This window comes from Fukomys damarensis, unplaced genomic scaffold (assembly GCF_012274545.1).
Source record: "Fukomys damarensis isolate Sample0158 unplaced genomic scaffold, DMR_v1.0_HiC HiC_scaffold_16, whole genome shotgun sequence".
In the NCBI taxonomy this organism is placed as follows: Eukaryota; Metazoa; Chordata; class Mammalia; order Rodentia; family Bathyergidae; genus Fukomys; species Fukomys damarensis.
Genome location: NW_022900928.1, coordinates 85762211 through 85785552, shown reverse-complemented (window position 1 = coordinate 85785552; position 23342 = coordinate 85762211). Strand labels below are relative to the sequence as shown.

The 23342-nt window shown below is 47.2% G+C and overlaps 1 protein-coding gene across 2 annotated transcripts in view; it reads right to left on the bottom strand.

The window, feature by feature from the left end:
• Nucleotides 1-23342, bottom strand: part of Paxip1 (PAX interacting protein 1) — a 38982-nt gene continuing 15640 nt past the window's right edge. For both annotated transcript variants that reach the window (XM_019210358.2, XM_019210359.2), the window contains 16 exons: nucleotides 21916-22554; nucleotides 18595-19255; nucleotides 18074-18168; nucleotides 15408-15503; nucleotides 14278-14415; nucleotides 13528-13649; nucleotides 12881-13065; nucleotides 11841-11884; nucleotides 9832-9902; nucleotides 7108-7210; nucleotides 6039-6207; nucleotides 3491-3591; nucleotides 2312-2446; nucleotides 2146-2221; nucleotides 1994-2054; nucleotides 1-327 (listed from right to left, as the gene is read on the bottom strand). In XM_019210358.2, coding sequence (XP_019065903.1) covers nucleotides 312-327; nucleotides 1994-2054; nucleotides 2146-2221; nucleotides 2312-2446; nucleotides 3491-3591; nucleotides 6039-6207; nucleotides 7108-7210; nucleotides 9832-9902; nucleotides 11841-11884; nucleotides 12881-13065; nucleotides 13528-13649; nucleotides 14278-14415; nucleotides 15408-15503; nucleotides 18074-18168; nucleotides 18595-19255; nucleotides 21916-22554 — 2712 coding nt within the window. In that variant the 3' untranslated portion in view covers nucleotides 1-311. The remainder of the gene's footprint in view (nucleotides 328-1993; nucleotides 2055-2145; nucleotides 2222-2311; nucleotides 2447-3490; nucleotides 3592-6038; nucleotides 6208-7107; nucleotides 7211-9831; nucleotides 9903-11840; nucleotides 11885-12880; nucleotides 13066-13527; nucleotides 13650-14277; nucleotides 14416-15407; nucleotides 15504-18073; nucleotides 18169-18594; nucleotides 19256-21915; nucleotides 22555-23342) is intronic.

Here is a 23342-nt window from a genome sequence, read left to right as displayed (position 1 = left end):
TAGATAGCAAGGTCTTTATTTACATCATTTTATTTGTAGCTGAAATTTCATACAGTTTTGTGAAGACATTTAAAAACCTGGAAAATAAATCATAAAACCTAGTGTGGGCTCATAAAGTCATATAATACAAAACATAATTTATGTTTCCTCAGAATAAAATTACACATCTTAATAAGATGCAGCATAGGTATTCCACTGTCTTCCTGCTTTAGTGCCTCGTCCCTAAAGAAGCAGCTGGAAAACAAGCATGCAGTTGGCCGATGGGGAGCCTGGGCTCCTGGCTCAGATCCGGCTCGACGGGAGTGTGGCCATCAGTTAAATTTATATGTGGGCCTGTTGAGGAAAATGGCTTTGAACACAAGAAGTGCAACACTGCACAAAGGCCTGCACCGGGAGCTCCCCATTTTTCAGTCCCATTTGGAACGGCACTGTTTCCTCAGCCGTCACACGGGCTTAATACCCAATACCACCAAAAATAAAATAAAGTAACACAGAGCCCTTCCACATGGACAGGGTCACTCACGCTGACAAGGGGCCATGGTGTCATTCCAGGCCCTGGCCAAAGCTGAGGCCCAGTACCAGCTGGGTCTCCTCTCAGCTAACAGGGCCAATGCACAACCCAGATGGTTCAGTTCCCAGAACATTAGCACCAACACTAGCTCTATATGCCTTCAAACATCCCATGGGCCACAATGGCCAAGCCTCTTTCAGGCTCAGTGTAGAAAAGGCCCCTGAGATATCACAACACTCACAGACCACGCACAAAGCAACACACAAGTAATTCTTTCTCCTGAAAATAAATGCAGAAGGCTCTCACCAACATAAACCTGAGCAGTAGAGAGACCTGGACAAGATGCAGGATCAGCATGCATAAACAGAACATGCTCAAAGCACATCTACACAACCTGGATAGATGGTTCTGTCCTCAGACTCCCCAGCCATTACTCATGGACACACACGAAGCCCACCCAGCTCTGGTCCTGAATGTGCGGTTGTTCCTGCACAAGCACCACCCTGGCCAGCGCCAGCTGCATGGCACCTGGCTGGCTCACAGAGCTGAGACCACCTTTCCTCTATAGGGGTCCTCCCAACAGTCCCCCAAGGTCCTCTGCCTACACCATCTTAAGCCCTTTCAGGCTAAGGGGAACTGTTTGACCAGCGTCATCCACAGAATGAACCAAGTGCATGTGAAGGAGACGGAGTGGACAACTCTGATCTCCTGTCTAAAACAGCATGCGCACTATACAAAGAGAGGTCCAGCTACAGCCCAGGCTGTCACAGCTCCTGCGCAGACACTCAGCCTAATTCCTCTGGGAAGCTCCACCACCTTCCCTGGGGAACCCAGGGTTGAATAGTGGTTTTGCACAAGGATTTGTGAGGCGCATTTTGCTTCACTATGGGCTGCTGGACCCACACTAAAGCAGTATTTCTGATTTTTAATGAAGATTATAAACAACACAAGAAACCTTATGTGTTCCTCCTTGCATGAAAATATAAACAGCCTAAGTCTGATCAAATGTTATCCTAAAGGCTTCTCCTTGTCTGTTATCTACTAGTAAACATTATGATTTATCAGAATACTTCTATTAAGCTGTGTTTTTATTTCCCTGGCCAAGCTCCAGGGCACAGAGAATGCACACAAGCTACATTTCATTTTGAAAACTAAGAAGTCAAAAACTAGTTCATAAAAAGAAATAAATATTTAAAGTATTTATTTTTGCAGTTATTTTCTATTTTATCTAACTGTTGAAACGCTTAAACACCTACATGAGCAGACAGTGCAGATCCTCACCAACTACTCAGTACTAAAACTGACCTCTCAGTGAGCAAGAGACCACGCGTACTTGAGGCCCCTCGAGGTTTTAAAGAAGAAGGGCTGCCAGCAGCACCCATCCCCACAGCAAGCACAGGGGAGGACAAGGCAAGGCTGGCCCATACGGGGCCTGGACCCCCTCCCCACCCCCTGGCCACAGCCTGCTCTGTCAAAGGATATGATTCGTAGTCCATCGTTTGTGTTAGCACTCCAGTTAGAACAAACTCTGCGTTATGAACATCTGAAAGGAACAAGAACCAGAACCGTTAACAAAGACACAAGCATGTGGGCTGTGCTCGTGGCAGGCAGGGCACAGAAAGAGAACTGCATACCTATTCCTCTGGCAAAATACTCTCGGCACAGGTGGAGGTCATTTTCGCAGGATATCACAATGATTTCCGAAAGACTCTAAGGAAGAGGACACATGCTATCAGTGATGACAGACACCCCTGAGCACGACACTGACAGCCACCAGGCGCGGTGCACTGTGTTCCTCACCTTATTCTGCTTATGCTCCACGAGCTTACGGAAAGATGGCTGCTTGGACAGCACCTTCCCGCCTGCACACTCCACAATTGCCTTCATGGTGGACAGGCTTGGGCAGATTCCGGGGGTGATGTAAAAGTATTTTGCCTGAAAGTAAAATGAAAACACAGGTACTATACTTTCAAATGCTTTTAGCCCTGAGATGTTTGATAAAATGTCTAATTTCCTGAAATTATGAACGTAATGTTCTTGTGTCAGGACTCTGCCTAGAGCCCTACGAAGCACCTTTGCATGTGACATAAGAGCTGTGACAATGCAAAGAGATGCAAAGGAAACAGAGTGCTCAGCAAACAAGCGAGCATGTTACACACCCATGTCACAAGTTCCATTCACCCTAAGTTGGCACTGCATTACACCTACTGGCATCTACCAGGCAACAGCCAGACACAGCACCACTCTGGCATAAAAATCATGTCCTTTACTTTCTCTGTATTATTTAGACTCAAACACAGGAGGCAGTAAGAGCAATGCTTAAGATTTAATTCTCTAATGAGCTCATTTCTATGTATACAACAAAATACTGTTTTGCTTTAAGCTGCTCACAGGAAAAAAGCTAAATAAATATTTGAAAAATCAGACTATTTTCAATAAAATTCATGCTAATTCAGTATTCTAAGTCATTTCTAACTCCTAAACTGGCTCCTTAGGAGAACTTCAAAGAAGAGGTTATTGATTTACTTAGCTTTCTGATACAAAAATACTTCCCAACTGTTCTGAGTCTCTCATCTAAATATTTTTAAATCTTTAGGTCTGAATTATGCAAAATTCAATTAACATTTTTCCAATATCTTTTATAGCTGAACACACATTTACTGAGAACAGTGTAAGCAATGTCCTTCAAAGATTTAACAGCAGAAAGTGAACTTTTATGGATTACATTATCCATGAACAGCTCTCTGAATACCTCTGCCTCGAAAAGAATTGCACGTTTGATTCTTGTGCCAGTCATTAAGATCGGTGAAGAACAGGTCCCAGGGTGCACAAGTTCCCTGGAGCAGCTGCTCCCATGGCCCAGAACAGGGAGGGGGTGCTGTGGGTGCAGCAGGGTGACCACCAAGCGCCCAGCTCCTTCAACTGCACCCCTGCAAGGGCATCTGCCTGCCTGGATGTGGCTTTGTCTCTTCAGCCTACCTTAAAGAGTGGAGAAACATGGGCCCGTTTCAAGGACTCTTCCAAGCTGAAAGAAAAAAGCACTTCAGCCTCAGCATCTCGGAGGACGTAGTTCTGCTCATCTGGAAAACACAACGGTGTACATGTCTGAAGTACCGCCCACCCCTCTTGTCTGCCCTCGTTCACATAGTACCTGTTATTTGTGGCTACATTTGCCTGGGCAAATGCTGGGTATTTATGCCTCACCATTACCTTTCATTTACTTCCCCCTGAAAAGGGTCAGACTAAAAAAAAAAGACAGGCAGATGGGTCCTTCTCTTAGACCAGTGGCAATCAACCTGCCAGCGCTGTAAATGGAGACATTACTGAGTGCTCGGAAGGCTCTTGCACACCCACAGCTTTGGCTCATCCTTAACCCAATCCCACACAACCACAAGGTGTCACAACTCTCACCCTGGACCCCAGGCCAGGACTCCACTCCTGATGGCCAGCTTTAAGATATCATACCTGGTGCCATCACACCGAGCAACTCCCCAGTGCCATGGGGCACATCAGCACCAATCAGGCAAGCTTACCAAACTTTCCTATTTATCAAAAACTTGTTCCTCTTAGGTAGATACAAATATGCACCATTTAATTCCCAGCAAAGCAAAGAAAGCGTACAGCAATCAGTGTTTGAAAGACTTCTGAGAATTCTTAAACTGGTTTTCAGTTCTCATGGCAACATTTTAAGAAATATCCAAGTGCCACAAGTTAAATATCATGGGTCCAGGCATGCTGCATCTGTGGCTCGAGTTTAGAGAAGTGTCTCCTGCTATGATGTGGGATCACCACTCAGTCTAACAGACAGCTCCACTAGAATGCACGGCCACCACAAGCACCACACCATGGGGAGCCTGGAGCTGTGTCGGCAAACTGGATCACCAGAGGACACATATTCAAGGGTTTGTGGGCCTGAACTATTTTTACTGCACATTCTTCTCTTTAGAAATGTAAAGTCCAAGGAACAGCTTGCTGCGCCCTGGTCATGAGCAGTAATTACTTCATGACAGAAATACTGAAATTTGTTGACCAACTACTAGAAATGCCAATCGGTTTACTAGTCAGGCAGCATCTGTCCTTGCAATTTTTCTCCTCTCTAAACTGCACTTGTAATCCCATAATCAGCGGTTGTGGCATGTAAGGGATCACCCGTGCACGTGCAGAGCGAGGAGCCTCATCTCTTCAGGGTCACATGCCCAGCCCGCTTCCCGCTTATGCTCCCACCGTGTCCGTGCCTCGGCAGCCTAGTGGGTGATACTCAGCACCGTGCTCTCAGTGGTGAGGAAGCACTGGCATCATGCAGCAGGGTGATTAGGCCCTGTGCTGTCCCAGCACACAACCCTGCCAGGCAGTGGCTCAAAAACAACATCAGACATAAGAAGTGACTCGACATGGGAGTGAGAATCTGGGGTCTTCTTCCCACCAGTGACTTACTCTCCAAGCCTTACCATCCTACACACACAATCCTGCATGCATGTTTGCTTTTGGCTCTTCTATACACAGCAATTTCAACTGTCTGCATCTTGATCTTAATTTCTCAGTAACATCAGTCTACACTAACTGAAATGGTTTGTCTGAAATGTTCTCATTTAGCAAAGCTGACTTAATGACTACCTGAGCCTGAAAAGCAGAAGCCAGGTTAGCTCAGTCAGGAGTGGGGAGCCTACTGAAGGGGATCAGTGTGACCCCACAGGTTGCCCACTTCATGCTCCGCCCCTGGGCAGCTGTATTATCTGCTCTGTGCGTGTGTGTGTGTGTGTGTGTGTGTGTGTGTGTACCATAGGGACACAACAGCCAGGGCACGCCACTGGCAGAACACCATGAACATGTGTGACAGTGCATTAGAGGCTGGCAAAGCACATGCCTGCCCCGTGGCAGGGGTAGCAGAGGAGTTCCATTTGGTGTTAGTACGACTGGAGCAAAAAGACCACGTAAACACAACTGGGAACGCAGGAAAAAGGGTCTCGGCCTGGAACCAGTGGAGGATAGAGGAGACACATGGGAAGCTTCAAGGCTCCTGGCCGAGGGATAGCTGGGGACACCAACCCTATAGGCACAGCTCACAGATTCTATGGAGAAAACAGTCATTTAGAATCTGCGCTCACTCTGGAAACATTGTGTCTGTCACCCTCAGAACTGCCTTCCTTCACATGGTGCTCTGAACACTCCACTTGAGGAATGGACGAAGTCTTTTTTCCACCAGCGAAACTCATAGAAACTACCGGCACATCTGTGTGCACTGCTCTTTCCAAGTAAACAAACCAACTACAATTGTTGTGTCAGGAGATTTCACTTTACAGCCACATTTCCAAATAAGAAAACAACAAAGAGGGATACAGAGCTTATTTCTCCCCTGGTATCATTCAAACTACCAAAACCTTTACATTTCAAGGTAAAATGGAAAGCTATCAGTCTGTCAAAGGAATCCCTTAAACACAAATGAATAATTACCAAGTAGTTTAAAGACAACCCAGATGTGTATGAAAAATCAAGGCATGGGAAAGATGGGGTCCCACCGCCCACTCACCGATGAACTTCTGGCACTTAAAGCACTCCTCCAGCCACTCAGGCGTCACGATGTGCTGCACCACGGAGATGGCCGTCAGAAACTTCACAGTGCGTGTCACCTTGCTGGCGATGAGGTGCGTGCACTTTTGTGCAGACTCGGCAACCTCGCCACCCAGGACATAAAGCTTCTGCAGCCACAAACAGAGGGGAGGGGAGGGAAGGAGCATCAGCAGGACATGACACTGGCAGCCAGGTGCACAGGATCCAAACGCCAAGACACAGGCAGAAGTAGGGACCAGAAGCTACAATGGAATGTACACAAAGCAGGATCAAGATAGGAACCTCCGGGGGGCGGGATTTAGCTCAGTGGTTTTGGTGCCTGCCTCACAAGGGCAAGGACTTAAGTTCGATTCCCAATACCACAAAAAAAAAGGGACAGGAACCTCCAAAGGTGAGGTGAACACACCCAGGCTCTTCCGACAGAACTGGGTTACCAGCTACATTAGCATACTAATTCCATTTTTAAAAAGGACGGCAGAAAAGACTACAACATGGGCATGTAAGAGATGATATAATAGCTGTACCCACAGACAGAAAAGCTGTACATAAATTTGGAGTAAACTACGAATCCAACCTCATATGGGTAACTCAGCTCTTAACCCCTCCCCCAGCAAAATAAAACACCAATGGCAAAATAAAGCCCAGCATCCCTTGTGCTGTTATCTCAAAAAGTGTATTTACAACTCTGTTCCCACTTCTCAACTACTATGTCCCTCAGAATACAAATCTGGACCAACTGTGTTCAGCCCAAGAACCAGAGCTCATGGCCCTTAAAGCTGATTAAAGCCTCTGAATTATTTTGATGCTAGTAAGAAACCGAGCATGAACAGCAGCACAGATCCAGGCAGAAGTCACTGGATGCCTGGTTATGACAAGGAAGAAGTCTGCAAATACTTTGCAGACTTGCACCCTAAAGTTTGTTATAAGACATTTCCAGTTAAGCACTAGTTTACTAAGCAACCAGCATGAAGTAAGTATGATCAGCAAGGAACACAGCTAAACATCCCGAATGTAGACTCCAGCTTCACCTTAATGTACTGCTGAACTTGGCCAGGCTCAAATCCAGTGAAGAGCACAAAAGGTGTCAGCTCCGGAGTCAGCTTTTTAGTGGGAGGTGGTAGATCCTCAATTCTGTAAAATAAAAATGTAACAGTAATGCCTGTATTATTTTCTTCAAATGTTCTTTAGTAAACATGGGACTCAACAGGGGAAAAGCTGCAAGGGCTTTAACTGTGTGGTTTTTTGTTTGTTTGTTTCTTTTGGTACTGGTGATCAAACTCTAGTCCTTGTGCTTGTGAGGCAGGCGGTGGTACCACTGAGCTCAATCCCTAGCCCCTAACCATGTGTAGTTTTATGCTTAAAGAGAAGAGGCAATGGGCTGTCACCCAGAGTTACCCCCGAAGAATCTGAAACATCCAAGGGCAGCATCCACTTAACTTCCGGTCATGATCAACAGTCTCCAATTCTTCATCAACCCTTCTTCCCCCCGACTGATTTTGTTCTTAACCAGGCTTTTAAAAGGAAGAAAATATTATAACTAGTTTTTCTATTTCACTGATTTTGATAGTTTGACTATCATAAGGGCCAGTCTCTCTTTCAGTATTAGGGACTGAACTCAGGGCCTTCACAGTGAGCCACACAACTATCCCCCGCCCCCCGAGTACCAGGCATCCAACTCAGGACCTTGTACTTGTGAGGCAGGCATAGTGCCACTGAACTAAATTCCTGGCCCTGGCCCTTTTTGGTTTTTGAGACAACGACTTGCTAAGTTGCTCAACCAGGATATGGGCTCAAATTTTCAATCCTCCTGCCTCTGCCTCCCAAGTGGGTGGGACTACAGATGTGCACTTCCACATCCTGCCACTATTTTTATACTGAGTTTGTAAAATAATCTTGTGACTCAGCTGCTGCTCCTTGCTGTGACATCACCCTGACTCAAGGACCCCAGAAAGTGCATCCCGGTGCCTCTGCTATCTCCTTCATCCTCATCCTGTCCTCTACCACAGGGACCAGCAAGCTGTTTCACTGAAGCACATGGGAGGTGTTTGAATCAGACCTTCTAGTCTCTTACAGAGTGTGATCAAAACATTTGGTGAATGCTTAAATTTAAAAGTATTTATTACAAGTAAGAGACACTGCCATGGGTCCCCCTTGCTTCAAAAACACATATCCCATCGGTCTTGCCAATTTCTGCAGCATTTCTGAAAGTGCTCTTCCCCAAGCATCTTTATGAGGTGTGATCAAAACCACAGTGACTGCTTCTGTCCAGTGTCATCCCACAGAAAGGCAGGCTTGTAAGAACATGATGCTGTGTCCATATCCATTTTATTTAATGGACCTGGTACTGTGCAATTTCTGTCTCTTCCCCAAAGTCAAAATGACCATGAAAGGTACGCATTTTGCCTTGATTCAGGACATCAAAGCAGCCAGGACAGTACAACTGAAGACAATGAGGAAAGAAGACTTCCAGAATGTCTTTACGAAGAGGCAAGAACAATGGGGAAAGTGTGTCCGAAGTGAAGGGGGTTGGTTTCTGAGGGGAATTAATGGCAATGTCTTTTATTATAAGACATTTTTAAAATTTAAATATCTGAGCCAGGCACACACCTGTATTCCCATCACTTGGGAGACTGAGGCAGGAAGATCTCCAAGCTTAAAACCAGTCTAAGCTTTGAGTTCAAGGCCAGCATGAACTACATATGTAACAAGACCCTGCCTCAAAAACCCAAAAATAAACAAATATTTGTACTTTTTGATCCCTTAATACTTTTCAAATCTTACTTCTCAGTTTACATTTATATATTTATATTTATGCTCTAAGGAAATTTTAAAGTTTATCTGCAGTAATCTGATCACAGAACTAAAAATAAAATCCCAGCTAGGTGTGATAACTCATGCCTATAATCCCAGTACTCTAGGAAGCTAGAGCAGGAAAATAACAAATTCCAGGGAAAGGGATTTAGCTCAGTGGCACTGTGTATGCCTCCCAAGTGCAAGGTCCCGAGTTTGATCGTAGGTACCAAAAAAACAGATTCCAGCCCCACTAAGGCAACCTAATGACAGTGAGATCTCCAAAAGAAATAAAAACAGCTGGAGATGCAGCCCATGTGTGGCCTGCAGTTCAATGCTCAGGACACCCAAATTACGATAACCGCCCCAGTTAGGACTTTCTGAGATGTGTGTACTGGATGGTGGGTCATGGAGAGGACAGTGTGAAGCAGGGAAAAGGAGAAATGATGAAATGGTTACTGCAAAAGGCAACTCTGAGCAGCATTTCACCAGGCACTTCAGGAAACAAGAGTCCTCTAGAACTAGAAGAGTACAAAGCCTGGCTGCACTGCCTTATGCACTACTTTGAGAACCAGTGCAGGACTGTGTGCTGACGACTACACGGCACCCATATCACTCCAGAGGGGCCCACGTGGCCGCAAGGGGCACTGGCCATGCACAGCAGGGTTACAGCAGCTGGCACAGGCCATGTACTCCTGTTTGACACAGTAGCAGTTCTGGTACAGCTGGAACTACAGGAAAACACTGTTTGGGTTTTTTTTTTTTAAATAAAAAATAGAAGTCTGTTGAACATCTTTATCTAATGTCTGTCTCCAGCAATGAGACACAATCACAGTAATATAAAGCCTTTCAAATCCTAGCTACTGTGAAAATCCTTAAAAACTTTGTTCAATTGCCACAAATCTTCCAAGACAGACCTGTAAAGATGGCCAGGTACAAGGCAGGAGAGTCGCTATTCCTACCTGGCTCTTTTGGAAGAAGGCTGGATGCTGGTTACTTCGTTCTGCTTCGGTTTGGGAGGTAATCTTATACCCTGTAATGAGAATGTGTCCACTTTAAGTCAAACCAGTCTCCCATCAGTGCACCAGCTTCCAAGAAGGTTATCTGCCAAATAAGCAATCAGGTAAGCATCTGTAGGAAACATGCACTTGGTCCTTCAGAACGGGTAATGGGAGCACAGCTGGGACACGTGGACTAGGAGTGAAGGGACACACCGGGGCCTCTGTGCCAGCTCTGCCTCCCCTCTCCATTCAACAAACTCTCCTGGATCTTCAGTGTCTTTGTCCCATTCTTTCCTCGACCTGGAACTTCTCAGAACCATTATTATTTCAAGTGCTTTGTCCTGTGTCCCAAATTAAAATGGGAAAAATATAATGACTGCAATTATATTCCCCTAAAAAATGACCATTCCTAATACAGAAATGGCACTCAAGCTGTCAGGAAAGACACTCCATGACAATCAGATCAACAGTACTACTGGAAGAAGCCGAGGTGCGGTACCCATACCTGAGCCTGAAGCTGGAGCTGCTGGGAAAGATGACAGAAGAGGACATGACCCAGAGGTCCCTGGCACCATCATCTCCATTCTGCCCCTGACCTTTGCCAGCTCCTCTCTCAGGGTGTTTTCAAAATGATACTGATTTGTTCATGTTTGATCACTTGAACTATGTTTGCTTTTTTCAACTATTTCTCAACCTAAAGTACACACTACATTTTCTAAGTATCGCTACCATACTTAACAACCAAAGTAAATGTACACACACCTACAACACATCAGGAATCTTAGCCCTTTAGACCCAGAGGCTCAAGTTCCACAATAATGTGCAGGAGAGTTTACTTTGCTTTGTTATTATAAGAGCACCATCCCTGGATCTTGTTCCAGACCACGCTTCCATCTCAAACTGTCAGGCCCCTAGCAGCAAAGACAGAAACATGGTAGGATGGACAAAAAGGTTAAATGAGTCTCACTGTCTCTATTATTTTCAGCTTTTTAACACACAGCCACCAGGGAACCTGACATGTAGAGCCTTGATAATTTTAGAATATCTACCATGTGGTATGGGAGGAAAAAGTGATGACCACTTTTCCAGCTTGACCCTAACAGCTATTCCAAAATTTTCTTCATCTAAAAGAACCAAGAGAACATACGCTTTTGCTGGTGTGTCAGAGCTGATCACTCATGTTTTGTTAAAATCTTAATTAGAATAAGCAGTTTAAGCCAGAAAAAAATACATATATGATCACATCATTAGCACTAGAAAAAAAACAGTAGCAAACAAACAATAGGCTTCCTGGAGGATCTGAAAGAGCGTGTGCGCACATGTGTGTGTGTATGTGTGTGTGTGTATTATATGTATATAACACATCGTGTGTGTGTGTGTGTGTGTGTGTGTATTATATGTATATAACACATCATTACTGACCAACAATGAAAGCACTGCTGTTTGTAACTATTATTGTAGAAAAATAGAAAAATGTACTCATCAAACCTACAGCTGAGCATGTGGCAATCTCCCACAAGACACCCACACGAGAACTGATGGCACTCAGACTGCGTGTCCTGTGGCAGGAAGGGTCCCGTCAGAGCCCTCGCCCAGGCACGGCATCCGAGGATGCTGCCCCTGCGGAGGAGGAGGTCTGGCCCCTGGGTGCTGACTGTGGCCTTCTGCACCTAATGGTGCTCAAGTTCTTGCCTATCCTCCAACCCCTAAAACAACTACAAAGCTCTCCAAAGCAAGAAATACTCCACACAGACAGATATGAATGACCATCATCAACACCAATAATTAGGAGAAAAATCAGACCTAGAGTACATTAGGCATTTTATGACAATATGAAGACACAGCCTTCGTTTGTCATCATGACAGCAGTAATAAAACAATTTTAATTTATAAATACAAATTTCCAAACATATCCCTGCTCCACTTGAACAGTACAGTATTAGCCAAATGGAGGTATTGATGTAACATACCATCAGCAGCTCTGGTGACACTTTCAATGGAACTCTCCACGCATCTAAAGAGATAAAGAAGTTATTTTTTAACAATAAATACACTGTTCAGACACAAGAACCTTTTTCTAAAAGCCTTTTCTGGGGCTGGTGACCCCAGACACATGTGTGGCTTTTCTTGCAACACTGAACAGGACTAAGTGCCATGCTTAAGTTTCAAAACTTTCTGGGGGATGAGGTAAGGGAGGGAGTGAACCAATGCTTTTGTCGACACAAAGAAGCCCTCAGGAAACCAGCAGTGAGCCCTGTGACATCACAGGTCTCGGCATCCCCCCATGTATGGCATGGTCCAGTCCTGGCATCACAGGCTGGATCCAGGCTGACAGGAAGGAACACAGCACACAGGCAGAGGCTGCCCAGGGACCAGCAGACTTATGCCATGGGAAAGGTAGTCAAAAGGCCAGGGCAGGTGCTAAGAGTGGACATCTCCACAAGGCTGGCCCTCTAGAGCTGCTTCAGAGCTGGGAAGAGACCACGGAGGGCTGGGACACAGCTCTGGGCTCAAAAGGAAGAAGGGCTTCCCCATGATTAGACTCCAAAAGCAGAGTGGGCTCCCTCAGAAGAACATCAGAGCCTGCTCTGAAAGGCCTTCTGCAAATAATGTCCAACTCCAGAAAAGCAGAATAAAAGCACAATTCCCCCATGTGGAATTGGGTGATGGCAAAGGGCTGAAAGCAGGTGGCACAGAGATGCCCAGGAGGCAACAGCAAAGCCTGACAGTGACAAAGAAGGCACTGATGCCCAAGAAACAGGTAATGTTCCACAGGGCCTACAAGGCACCTGGCCTGAGGGACTGACTAAGGCTTTCCCATGCTCCTTCCCATGCCAAGACCCCACCATGAGCAAGCAAGGGCTCAGGGCAGTGTAGAGAAAAGAAACAAGAAATAAGTAAAGAGGGGTCTGAACAGCAGAGCCAAGCCTGGTATCACCACAGGGAGACCCAGCCGAAGCACCAGCAAGGAGCCCACCCATCACACGCACAGCAGGCGGAGCCTCCTTACCCAGCAGGTTCAGCACCAGGTGCTGTGTGGGTGCAAAGGGGTCCTGGAGGTTGAAGGCCGTGTACCGACCATACTGGATCTGCCTCAGCGCCTCAAAGTTCCCCAGCAGGATGTCCCCAAGCCACTGTGCATTCACACACGGGATCCTCCATTCTTTGGCCTTCTCATACTTTAAACCACTTGGTCTGTTTTTGAGGAGAAATCATATTTCTGAAATGCTGGAGCTGTCAACTGTCTAGAATGGTATTTATTGTCAACAAAGCCAAAGAAAACACCTCTCATAACAAAAGTGGCAGATATCTCAGCAAAGCTGCTGGTGACCCCTGCTGGTGGGCAAAGGTGCTTCAGAGTTTGACTGGATCAGGAGGCCACTTGCCAGTCCTGCTGTGACCCCACACCTGAGGACAAACCACAACACTGATTCAAGTGCCACTCAGTCATCCACATGCAGCAGTTCAGATGGTTCACAGGTACTTCTGTTAATACTGCTTACCATGAATATCATCACATCCACTCTTTCAATAGACTAACTCCTACACTGGGATTCTTGCCACAAAACTACGACATATTAGGAAACAGAACAGGTGAAACGGTAACTTTACTGCATGTAAATTCAGGACTGAACATGGTCGTGGCGCAGAGCTTACTCTTTACAGATGAGGACCGTGTTGCTGCGGCACAGATAGCCCGTGTACTTGGCACCTGCCAGGTATGCCATCAACTTCAGGTCATCTCTGTCACTGTCCACAAATCCAGTCACAGAGATAATCTATAGAAAAAGAGCAAACAAGGTTTTTAAAAAATGTATTTCTTCAACTTTGTAGCTGTTTTATATACCTTTTTTTCATTATTTCTTTGGCACTACAGGACATATTTGGTACTATCATTCCTAAGAATGACAAGACTAGAATTTTATTTATGGCCACCACATTACACACAGAACCCTCAAAGGGAAGAAGACAACTAAACATAGGGCATCAAATACAGGAAAATCTTTTTGGTGTTGGTATGACATTGCTCAGATGCATACATTAGTCACATTTTTAATCTTCTGTACTGATCCCAATTTTGCGATCATTAGGTAGTAGAACACACAAATACTGATAAAATTCTGCCCAACAGTGGTTGCTTTTGGGCCACGATACCTGATTAATTTTAGAATTTTAAACACTAATACTTTGGAGAATCATTAAAAATTGATCATGCAGAATACTGTGCCTATTTTGGGGAACAACAGGAAATAAGCTATTTTCATGCCGGGCACTTCTACGGTAGGCCAAAGTACACAGAAAAACTGCCCAGAGCAAGCAAGGGATGGCCAGGCAGTACACGTTGTTCTCCAAGAAGACTGATTCAAGAGAAAAAAAAACAAGACAAAACCCTTAGCCCTGCCTTACATGCTGTGAGCACGGCTTTCCCCCTGGCGGGAACGCCACAGGGAAATGCAGGGCTCGATGAGGCGGCACCATCTTCTTCTTCTTCAGGACTGTGTTTAACCAGTGTGCAGTGACGCACCGTTTTCTTTCTCTTATCGCCTGTCAAACAAGATTACAGGTTTGTTGTTCTGGAACTTTTGCTATAGAACTAGATGCAAAATAGTAAGGATGTGTGACTAAAAATGCCACCTCGAAAGCCTCATAAATTAAAAGAAAGTCATACCATTCAACACACAATTTATTAAAGTAACCAACTACAATGATGCAGCTGATACTTTCAATCCAACCAAAAAATGTTTCTATCTATGAACAAGAGCCTGCAACAGGGAATAAGAGCAATGGATGGTACGACATCAGTAAGAACAACCAGGAATGACATGACACTAATGATTCTCAGAATTAAAATTCTTCCAGAACACAAAGCAAGGTAATAAAATGTAAATGTACACCTACAATTAACCACAGAAAAAAAAGCTCACAAGATTTCCTACATTTTTAATTTCTAAGTAGATGTAATAAATAGCTACTTCTGCAAGAAGGCTTTTTCTTTTTCCTTTTCTTTTTTGCTGCAGGTGAGACACTGAACTGAGGGTTGCACACTGAAGTAAGGGTCCCACCACTCAGCTACATCCTCAGCCCAAGGGGACTATGTTAAGGGTTGTTTGTCACTAACACATTAACATGTGTAAGTGGTTGATTTATAGGTAAGAACATTTTATGAGAAGAGAAGACTCCACAGGTAAAAGGAGGGACTAACCCTAAGGAGAAAGCTTCTGCCCAGTGGGGACAGAGAAACTCCATGTCTGCCCTCTGCAGCCACAAGAGCATGAATGCTCTTCTACATTCATGACATTCTGGGATAGTGCCCACAAGGGATGCCTACCCTTTCCCAAATGCTACCCAGGACATCCTTTTCCTTCTCCATCACCAATGACAAACAGCATCCATAGAAGCACCCATTCTACCAGGCTCCATGAAAGTAAGAAGCAGGCAGAAAAAGCTCTTTCCAAAAATACCAACCAGCCAACTCTGAAGGCCCTGTGAAAGCACACACAGCAGCCCTGCCCAGCGTGGCGGGGCCACCTCCTCACCTGTGCGTACATGCTGCTGACCTGGCTCTCGCAGAGAAGGTGTGTGCACCGGCTCGTGAAGGTGGGATCCACCACACCACCATGTGCCTGGATGATCTGCACAAAAGATAGCCAGAATGCACCTCAGTCCCTTGGGCTTAGCGGGACTGCAGGTCTAAAAGACAGTTATGCAAAAGACCCATCACCCGTGCACACTGACAGAATTTTCTACTCAGCACACGAATCCCAACACTCATTTCATCTCAATGTCCAGGGTGAAAGAAGAAAAATGAGGGCCGGGGATTTAGCTCAGTGGTTCCCCCTCCTGCGTCGAAAACACAAGGACCCAAGTTCAATCCCCAAAGAAAAATGAAACATGACCTCTCTGCTCTGGACCTGAGACTGTGTGTCGTAAGACTGCCCTGGGCAGCACAGTGTCTGCAGCCCCAGGGCCCCTGCACCCCACACACCAGGAGGAAACCCTGACCTGACCAGCACACACGTCTTCACACACCAAGCATCCCAGGCAGATTCACCCCACCTTGACAACCACTACTCTAAAAGGAAGGAAAGGGAAAAGAGCAAATCAGGATGAAATAAGTAAATCCTGAAAACTGAATTTTAAACAGAACCAACATTTTGGGGTGAAGGAGCCATTCTATACTCTATGCTAATTACATGGCACCAAGTATTTGTCAAACCTCTACTGTGCACCAAGGGAGGGGGAACATGAGTGTATCATAACATATAAACTCAAAAACAGGCCCAATGCCCCAAAAGCCCCATTCTGTTTCCTTTACTTGTAAGTTTAATATTTTCAGTTACTACAAATGAGGTTTTAACAAGACAAGTGAAAAAACTGCATCCCTGCCCTGCTCTGAGCCACGACATCCCACCAGCTGCCAGGTGACCCATCAATCTGCCTCCCCTCACCTGCTGACAGCAGCTCCAGGGCTCTGTCCTCAGCCTTCCCACCTAACCACACCCACCTCTCACCTGTTCCTCAGCCAGTGGTGTAGCCCACAGCTACCAATGCCCTCTCCAAGCACCTTCTGCTTCCCTAGTGTCCATGACCACCTCATCCCTCGCCCCCCACCTGCTGCTTCCAAGTTCTTTTCCTGATGTCCCCCAAACTCACAGAAATGAGTGTGGTGGCCTTAAACTGTGTCCACCCATTACTTGCTACATCACCCCAAGAGCCAAGCCGCTCCCTAAGGCCTAAATGTGGATGCTCACCACCCAGCTACAAAGGACACCGGCTCCTGGGCCGGGGATTTAGCTCAGCAACACCATACCTGCATCCTGGGTGTGTGGTCTGGGGCAGAGGCCTGCCTTGCTGTGGCCACCCCAGCACCTCAACAGCCACATAGCAAGGCCCAGGTGCAACTCCTACAGCCACAGGGGACAGCAGAGTCACAGTCACCTATACAACCTCAGGATTTCCCATCTATGGGACAATAAATGCTGTCTCAAATCACAAAGCCTTGGAGAAATGTTACACAGCAACAGAAAATTAAAGCAATGCTGATTCTCCCCTTAATCCATCATGTCTTGCTCTGAAGTTCTCCTCCTGAGCCTTGCTGTCCTGCACCTGGTCACTCTCTAGTCGCACCTACTTTGTCCCTTGCCCTCACTGCCTCTCAGACCCAACACAGAAGCTTTCTGCCAGTCTCTGCTCATCAAGCTGGGCAGGAACCAGTCTTTGCCAGCTGTTCACTCACTCACTCCCTTCTCTCTACACAGTCCTCTCTCAAGTGGTTACTCCCACTTACCCTGTAAGATTCAGACCAGGAATTACCTTTGCAGGCTTCATAATGAACCCCCAACTGGCAGGCGAATATCCTTCCTCAGGCTCCTATGGTATCTGTGCCATGTCTGTCCCAGCCCCAGAGCCCTGCTCCTCAGGTGTCAGGATCAGTCTGGCTCGTCTCTGCTCCTCTACACACCAGGGGTTTATATTAGTGTTTTTCGTTTTTTGAGACAGGGTCTCTCCATATAGTCCAGGTTGGCCTCACAAAGTAGCCCAGACTGGCCTTGGAATCATGATGATCCTCCTGCCTCAGCCTCCCAATCCTGAGATTACAGGCATATGTTACCATGGCCAGCAACACTACCGGGTTTAAATGCCAGGAATACTTACAGTGAAACTCATTCAACTTGTGTCTGAACTCTTCTCGGGTTTTATTTCAAACAAATGTTGGACTCAATTTTGATCTGTGTCATGGCAAGAAAAGTGTTTGCTTTTTCTTTTCTCTAAAATCCACCAGGTCAAAATAAAAAACAAAAAAATGGACCACTGTTCCACAATGAGAAGACTGGGGTCCCTGCTAGCCTGGAGTCCCAGTGCTCTCTAGCATGTATCTTTGAAGAACAGAACAACTCAGACACATACAAGTTGCCAGAGCTTGTCCTCTACTGGGCCCCTACCCAACACCTCTAAAGAATGAGTGCCCTAGAATTCCGAGCCACAAGGATCTTGAAGATGATAAAGCCCCAAATCTTCACCAAAAGGCGAGAGAGTTGAGGCCCAAAACTGACCTCCCCAAAGCCAGAGAGGGCTCACAGCAAGAATGCCCACAATAAGCTTGGAATACACAGCTGTGTCTCAGAAGTGCAGCTGGAGCAGGCAGTCTATGCTCAGAATGGCTCATCTTTCAGCACAAAGTCCACACCCCCAGGAAGCTCACCCTTTTCCAGGTGGCCAGCAGCTGCTTATCAGACATCTGCTCCGGGTACTCCGCAATTGCGAACACACACCCCAGTAGGAAGCCTTCTTCTGGAACTAGGAGAGAAAGAAGCCAGAACTTGATGAATGTGCAGGCACAACTGCAAGCACAGCTGTGTGTTCAGCTTGCACTAAGTCAGTTCTGACCTGAGGGGGTCACCAGAAACCTGTGTACACCGGGAACACAGCAATGATATACAGATTTGATCATCTGGGTACAGTAGCTATTAAAAAATAAGGCTGACAGAAATTATGCCTGGATGCTAAACACCTTCAGTGCTACAGATGACTAGGAATGTCCTCCACCAGCAGGTAACACCCCAGAATAGGAAAAGGAGTACAGTGTGACCCACCTCAGCTGCTCTGTTGGATGTGAGACCCATGCTCCTGGTTCTGTGATCATTACTAGGTGTGACCCCACCTCACACCTCACCCTCAAAAGCACTTACACAAGCACTAGACTTTAAAAAACCCACTACTCACTCTCTACCGCTGGGTCGTGTCCACACAGCGGTAGCTGTGGAGGGGGCTGCTGTAGCGGCGGGGGCTGCAGGTGCGGGGCCTGGTGCTGCATGGCTGGGGGTGCCTGGCCCAAGTGTGGAGGGGCAGGATGCTGCAGCTGCTGCTGTTGGTGCTGGTGAAGGCGCTGCAGCTGCTGCTGCTGTACCTGTTGCTGCTGCATCTGCTGCTGTAGCAGGCTCTGCTGCTGCTGCTGCAGCTGTGCCAGCTGCTGGTGCTGTAGCTGTTGCTGCTGCAACTGATGGAGCTGCTGTTGCAGGTGCTGCTGCTGGAAAGGCTGCAGGGGCTGCTGGGGGCGGTGCAGTTGTTGCTGGGGGTGCAGCTGCTGCTGGGGGAATGGGTGCTGAAGGATCTGCTGCTGGGGCTGCTGGGGCTGCTGCGGGAATGAGTGCTGCTGTTGTGGACAGGGCTGCTGGGGCATCTGTGGAGGCTGTAGGTGGAGGACGGGGTGCTGCAATGGGTGCTGCGGTGGAGGCTGGCGGTGCGGTGGTGGCAGGTGAGTGTCAGGAGCGCCCCTCGTCGGGCCAAGCAGCATGGCACTGGAACTGGTATTGCCATGCCCCTGCTGGCCATGGCCCACCTGTGGCTCCAGGGTCTTTGTGGGTGCTGACAGGGACTGCAAAATCTGAAAAACAAGTGCAAGGCTGGCCTTTATCCACAAGTCCCAAAGCAGGAGAGCAAGAGCAGGGCTCATACTCCACCATTAGAAGTGCCAAGTGAGAGCAAATTGAAAAGCCATACCGCAGCTTTTGCATGTTTCCTTCACATCACCAATGTCAACACAGTAACTATATAATGTCTCTTTTGAAAATATCAAAATTGAAATTAGGTGCATAACATGGAATGAACTAATGAACTAAAGTGAAGGGAAGTGACGCAAAAGACAGTTCAACAAATCAGATAAGCACCTACAAGCCCCTCCTCTCTTGCACCCCAGCCTCTTTCTGACCAGGAGGCTCCTGTGGAATGACAGGGTGGAGGCGCCCAGCAACCAGACTTGCAACCACCCCACCTCAGCCCTCAGCCCTCATCCCACCTCCTCTGGACATGTGGCCAAGCAGGGGTTCACCCACATTCCAGAGAGCAAGGTTTACACTGAACCCCAGCACCTTGAACAGGCAGCCACCCTAGCCAGGCCATGGCCTCTGCTGCACATTCTCTATGCAGTAAGATGACAGAGGAACAGACAGGACGTAATTATAGGTCTGCGCACATGGCAAGTGTCCTGACAGACCATTGTTACAGGTGCTGAACCATGCTTCCTCAAAGACTATGCCCTTCAGATGGACACAACCGTCTAAGGCTGGAGCTGATCATCAAGTCAGACTGCTTTCCTTCCTCTTCACTCTGCTGTACATGGCAGGGCTGACCTAAGGGCTCTATGCTGGGGACAGGCAGGAAGGAAAGGGACAGTGACCAAGTCACTGCAAGGTACTTTTCTACCAAACACCAAATGAAACAGACATACTGAATGATAAACTTCATTCAACAGGCTCAAACAATGCAAAGTTGAAGCCAACTTGTTAAGGCTGAGAAACCAGTATGGCCACTGTTTCTTCTCAAGACTTAAAAGTATTTTTTAAGGCAAAGGGGAAAATTAACCCCACTACAAACCACCCTAAGCAGCCACACCGCCTCTGGTACACCACCAAGTCCAAGCAGAACCTGTGAGAGGCACCTGCCCAGATGTGCACACCAAACCAGTGGGGGCCTGCATGCAGCCCTGGACATTACTGGGCTGCCTCCTGGAGAGGACACAGGAGCCACATGGTTTGGTCTTCTCTCACTCTTTATTTTGAACACACCTTGTTTCCCACCAAGGAAACTGGGTAGGTGCCCAGGAAATAAACACAACCAGCCTCCCTTCTGTACTACCTACTCGAGAACAAGGGGGCTCAGAGGGACAACACTACACAGACCTAGGAGCAGACTCCAGGATGGGGTCACAGAGGGACACCTGCAGGAGCAGCCACATGAATGGCTGTCTCTACAAGGAGGTCACAATCTGAGAGGGCAGAGGAGGGCTGGTCACGAGAGAAGGCAACACCGAACCATCTGCCTTGGACTTGAGGCGCAAAGGTTGAAGGAGACTCAGCCCATTCAAGGACAAGAGCTCCAGGACAAATACCCTGGCCAGGCATGAAGAGGCCAACTAGCCTGGGTGTTCTCCCTAGCTGGGAAGGCCAGGGACAGGGTGGGACAGCCAGGGGACCAGGTACCATCAAGAGACTTGCTCAACACTTGCTGTACTTGTCAGATTGCTGTTTCACCTCTCCTGAAAACACAATCAACCTTAAGAATGTAAAGAAAAGCGGGAATCCTAACTGCTCTTGGAAATGTGTCATACTACAAATAATTCCAAATGAGCGGAGGTTAGAAATCTTCATCACCACTGTCATAACCCTTCTTTAAATTACATAATCTGACTTACTACTACTACTACTACCACAGAAAGCACCATAGTGCATGCCAATGATTCCTGATCATCAACATTTACAACTCAAACAGGAGTCTACTGGCGAGCTATGCCCTTCCACCACAGCAAGAGGTGAAACCACATCTGTCTCCTATTCCTGACATTTCAGAAGTTCATTTTCTTCACATCTTGCAATTGTCCTTATGTTCCCTCTCACCCACTGGCAAGCTTCAGACCAGTCCTCCTCAACTGTGGGCCAGCACGCAGAGGTGCCCATGCCTCCCCCTGAGGACACTGCAGGCGGTGATATGCCTGACTGCCTGCATACTTCTATTCCCAACAAGGTTCTTCTCTAGAACCACCCGCCTGCTAACCTCCCCATGCTGGTGGGATGACTACTCTTGGGTCACAAGTTCTAGAACCTTCCTGTCCACTAGCCCACCACTCTTTACATGTATACTGTGTGCCCATTTTTCTGCAGTTCTCAGCAGCCTGCTCTCCTGCTATGCAGTGACTGGGTGGACACACCTTCAGCCCTGTCCCTGCTCTGAGTGACACCAGCCCTGGTCTGCTACTACTCCCAACCACACTGGCTGCAGTTAGCTGCAAATGCACTCACCTCCAAGATGAGTATGTACTGCAAAGTGGAAGGGGACCAAGGGAGTGGTGGGGCCCAAAGCCCACCCCAGCAACCTATTTCTAAGGGGCAGCTCGTGCCACAGAGGATGCTGGATGGGAACCCCCAGAAACAGCACTTTCTAAGTGATTTGATCTGAAGAAGCAGAAACAATAAAATGAACTATGCTGAAAGAGCTGAAAAATCCAATTCTTAAACCCAATATTAAGATTTCTTTTCCAGAGTGACTTACATGTGCTACATTTGATGGCCGACTGATCTGCTGAATGTCAGCATTATTAGTAATATTCCTCAATGTCCGCACAGCTGGGCTCCACGTGGTGATCATTTCTGCTCTTTCGGAACTCTGGAGATTCTGTCCAGAAGCCATGAAGTTCCCCCGGACATCCGGAGGCAGAATGTTCCCCGGGACTGGCGGAACATTGGCACACAAGTTAATGAGCCCGGCCTCCTTGCCCTGGGGCAGCCTGCGCTTGGCAGCCGTGGGCTGGGGAACTTCAGCCGGGGTCCAGTTCAAGTTTCTCTCTTGCTTCTCCGGCGATGAGTCTGAAGAGTCATCAAACATCAACTCCCCTTTGGTAGTCTCTGTGTTGGGCTTGGGTGAGAATGGCTGGTCCCTGGAAGGAGAGCCCTCCTGTGAGCTAGCTGGGCTTGATTTCTCCTCAGTGCTGCCCTCGTTCTGTGAGTCCTGCTCCTCGTTCTCTACCTCCTCTTCCTCTTCCTCCTCCTCTTCTTCCTCCTCCTCATAGATGATCAGGCGCGGATGGTAAGGTGCTTCGTCCTTCCTGGTTTTTTCAGATACACAGTCCAGCACCCAGTCAGGAGTCACCACTTTAATACTAGCTCGTTTCACAGCACATTCGTATTTCTCCTGTGAGTGAAGCACAAACACACAAGGATGTCAGTGTCACTGATCTCTGGGATTCCATACTTTTAGAGAAAGCTTCAGGAGCAACGTGGCTTCAGCGTCCAGCAGCCTGCACTCCTGCAGACAACAAGGAGGGACCATGCCAGGGAGGGAAGTTCACCTGCAATGGCAGTCTTGTTTAAAGTCATCTGGGCATTTTAAATGCACAAGTACAGCTAGGAACGCTATGGAAAATTATGAAGTAAAAATGCACTAAGTTTTTACACAGACACTTTTTGCAAAGCTGGTTTTCCACGTGATATCTTCAATGCATCCAAAACAGTCACAGGGATATAGATGGTGGTCACAGCAAAACTGGTTCTTAGGGAGTTCATTCTACATGCCAGGCAACTTGAAGGGCTGCAGGCCAAAAGGATATAACATGTCTCTGGCTTAGGGAGAGCCACAGATTGGCTCAAAATTTAGAGGAATTAAACATGGAATGAGAATACAACACAGAGCCTGACCGGGTGCTGTGGTGAGAAGGACCACACTGGCATGGGCAGGAGGATGCAGGGAGCCTGGCCAGCCCCTGCATGGTTAGAAAGGACTGCACAGGACACGGCACAATGAAGGAGGCAGGGTGGGCACCAATGGGAGAGGAGACATATTAAACAATTCACAAAGCAAGGTCGTGACTTCTAATAACTCAGACTGAGCAAAGGAAAATAAGCACGGCCCCTAAATGAAAAGGGCACGATGAGCATTTCTGATGGTTAGTTCTAATAATTTTGCCATAAACACATATGCAT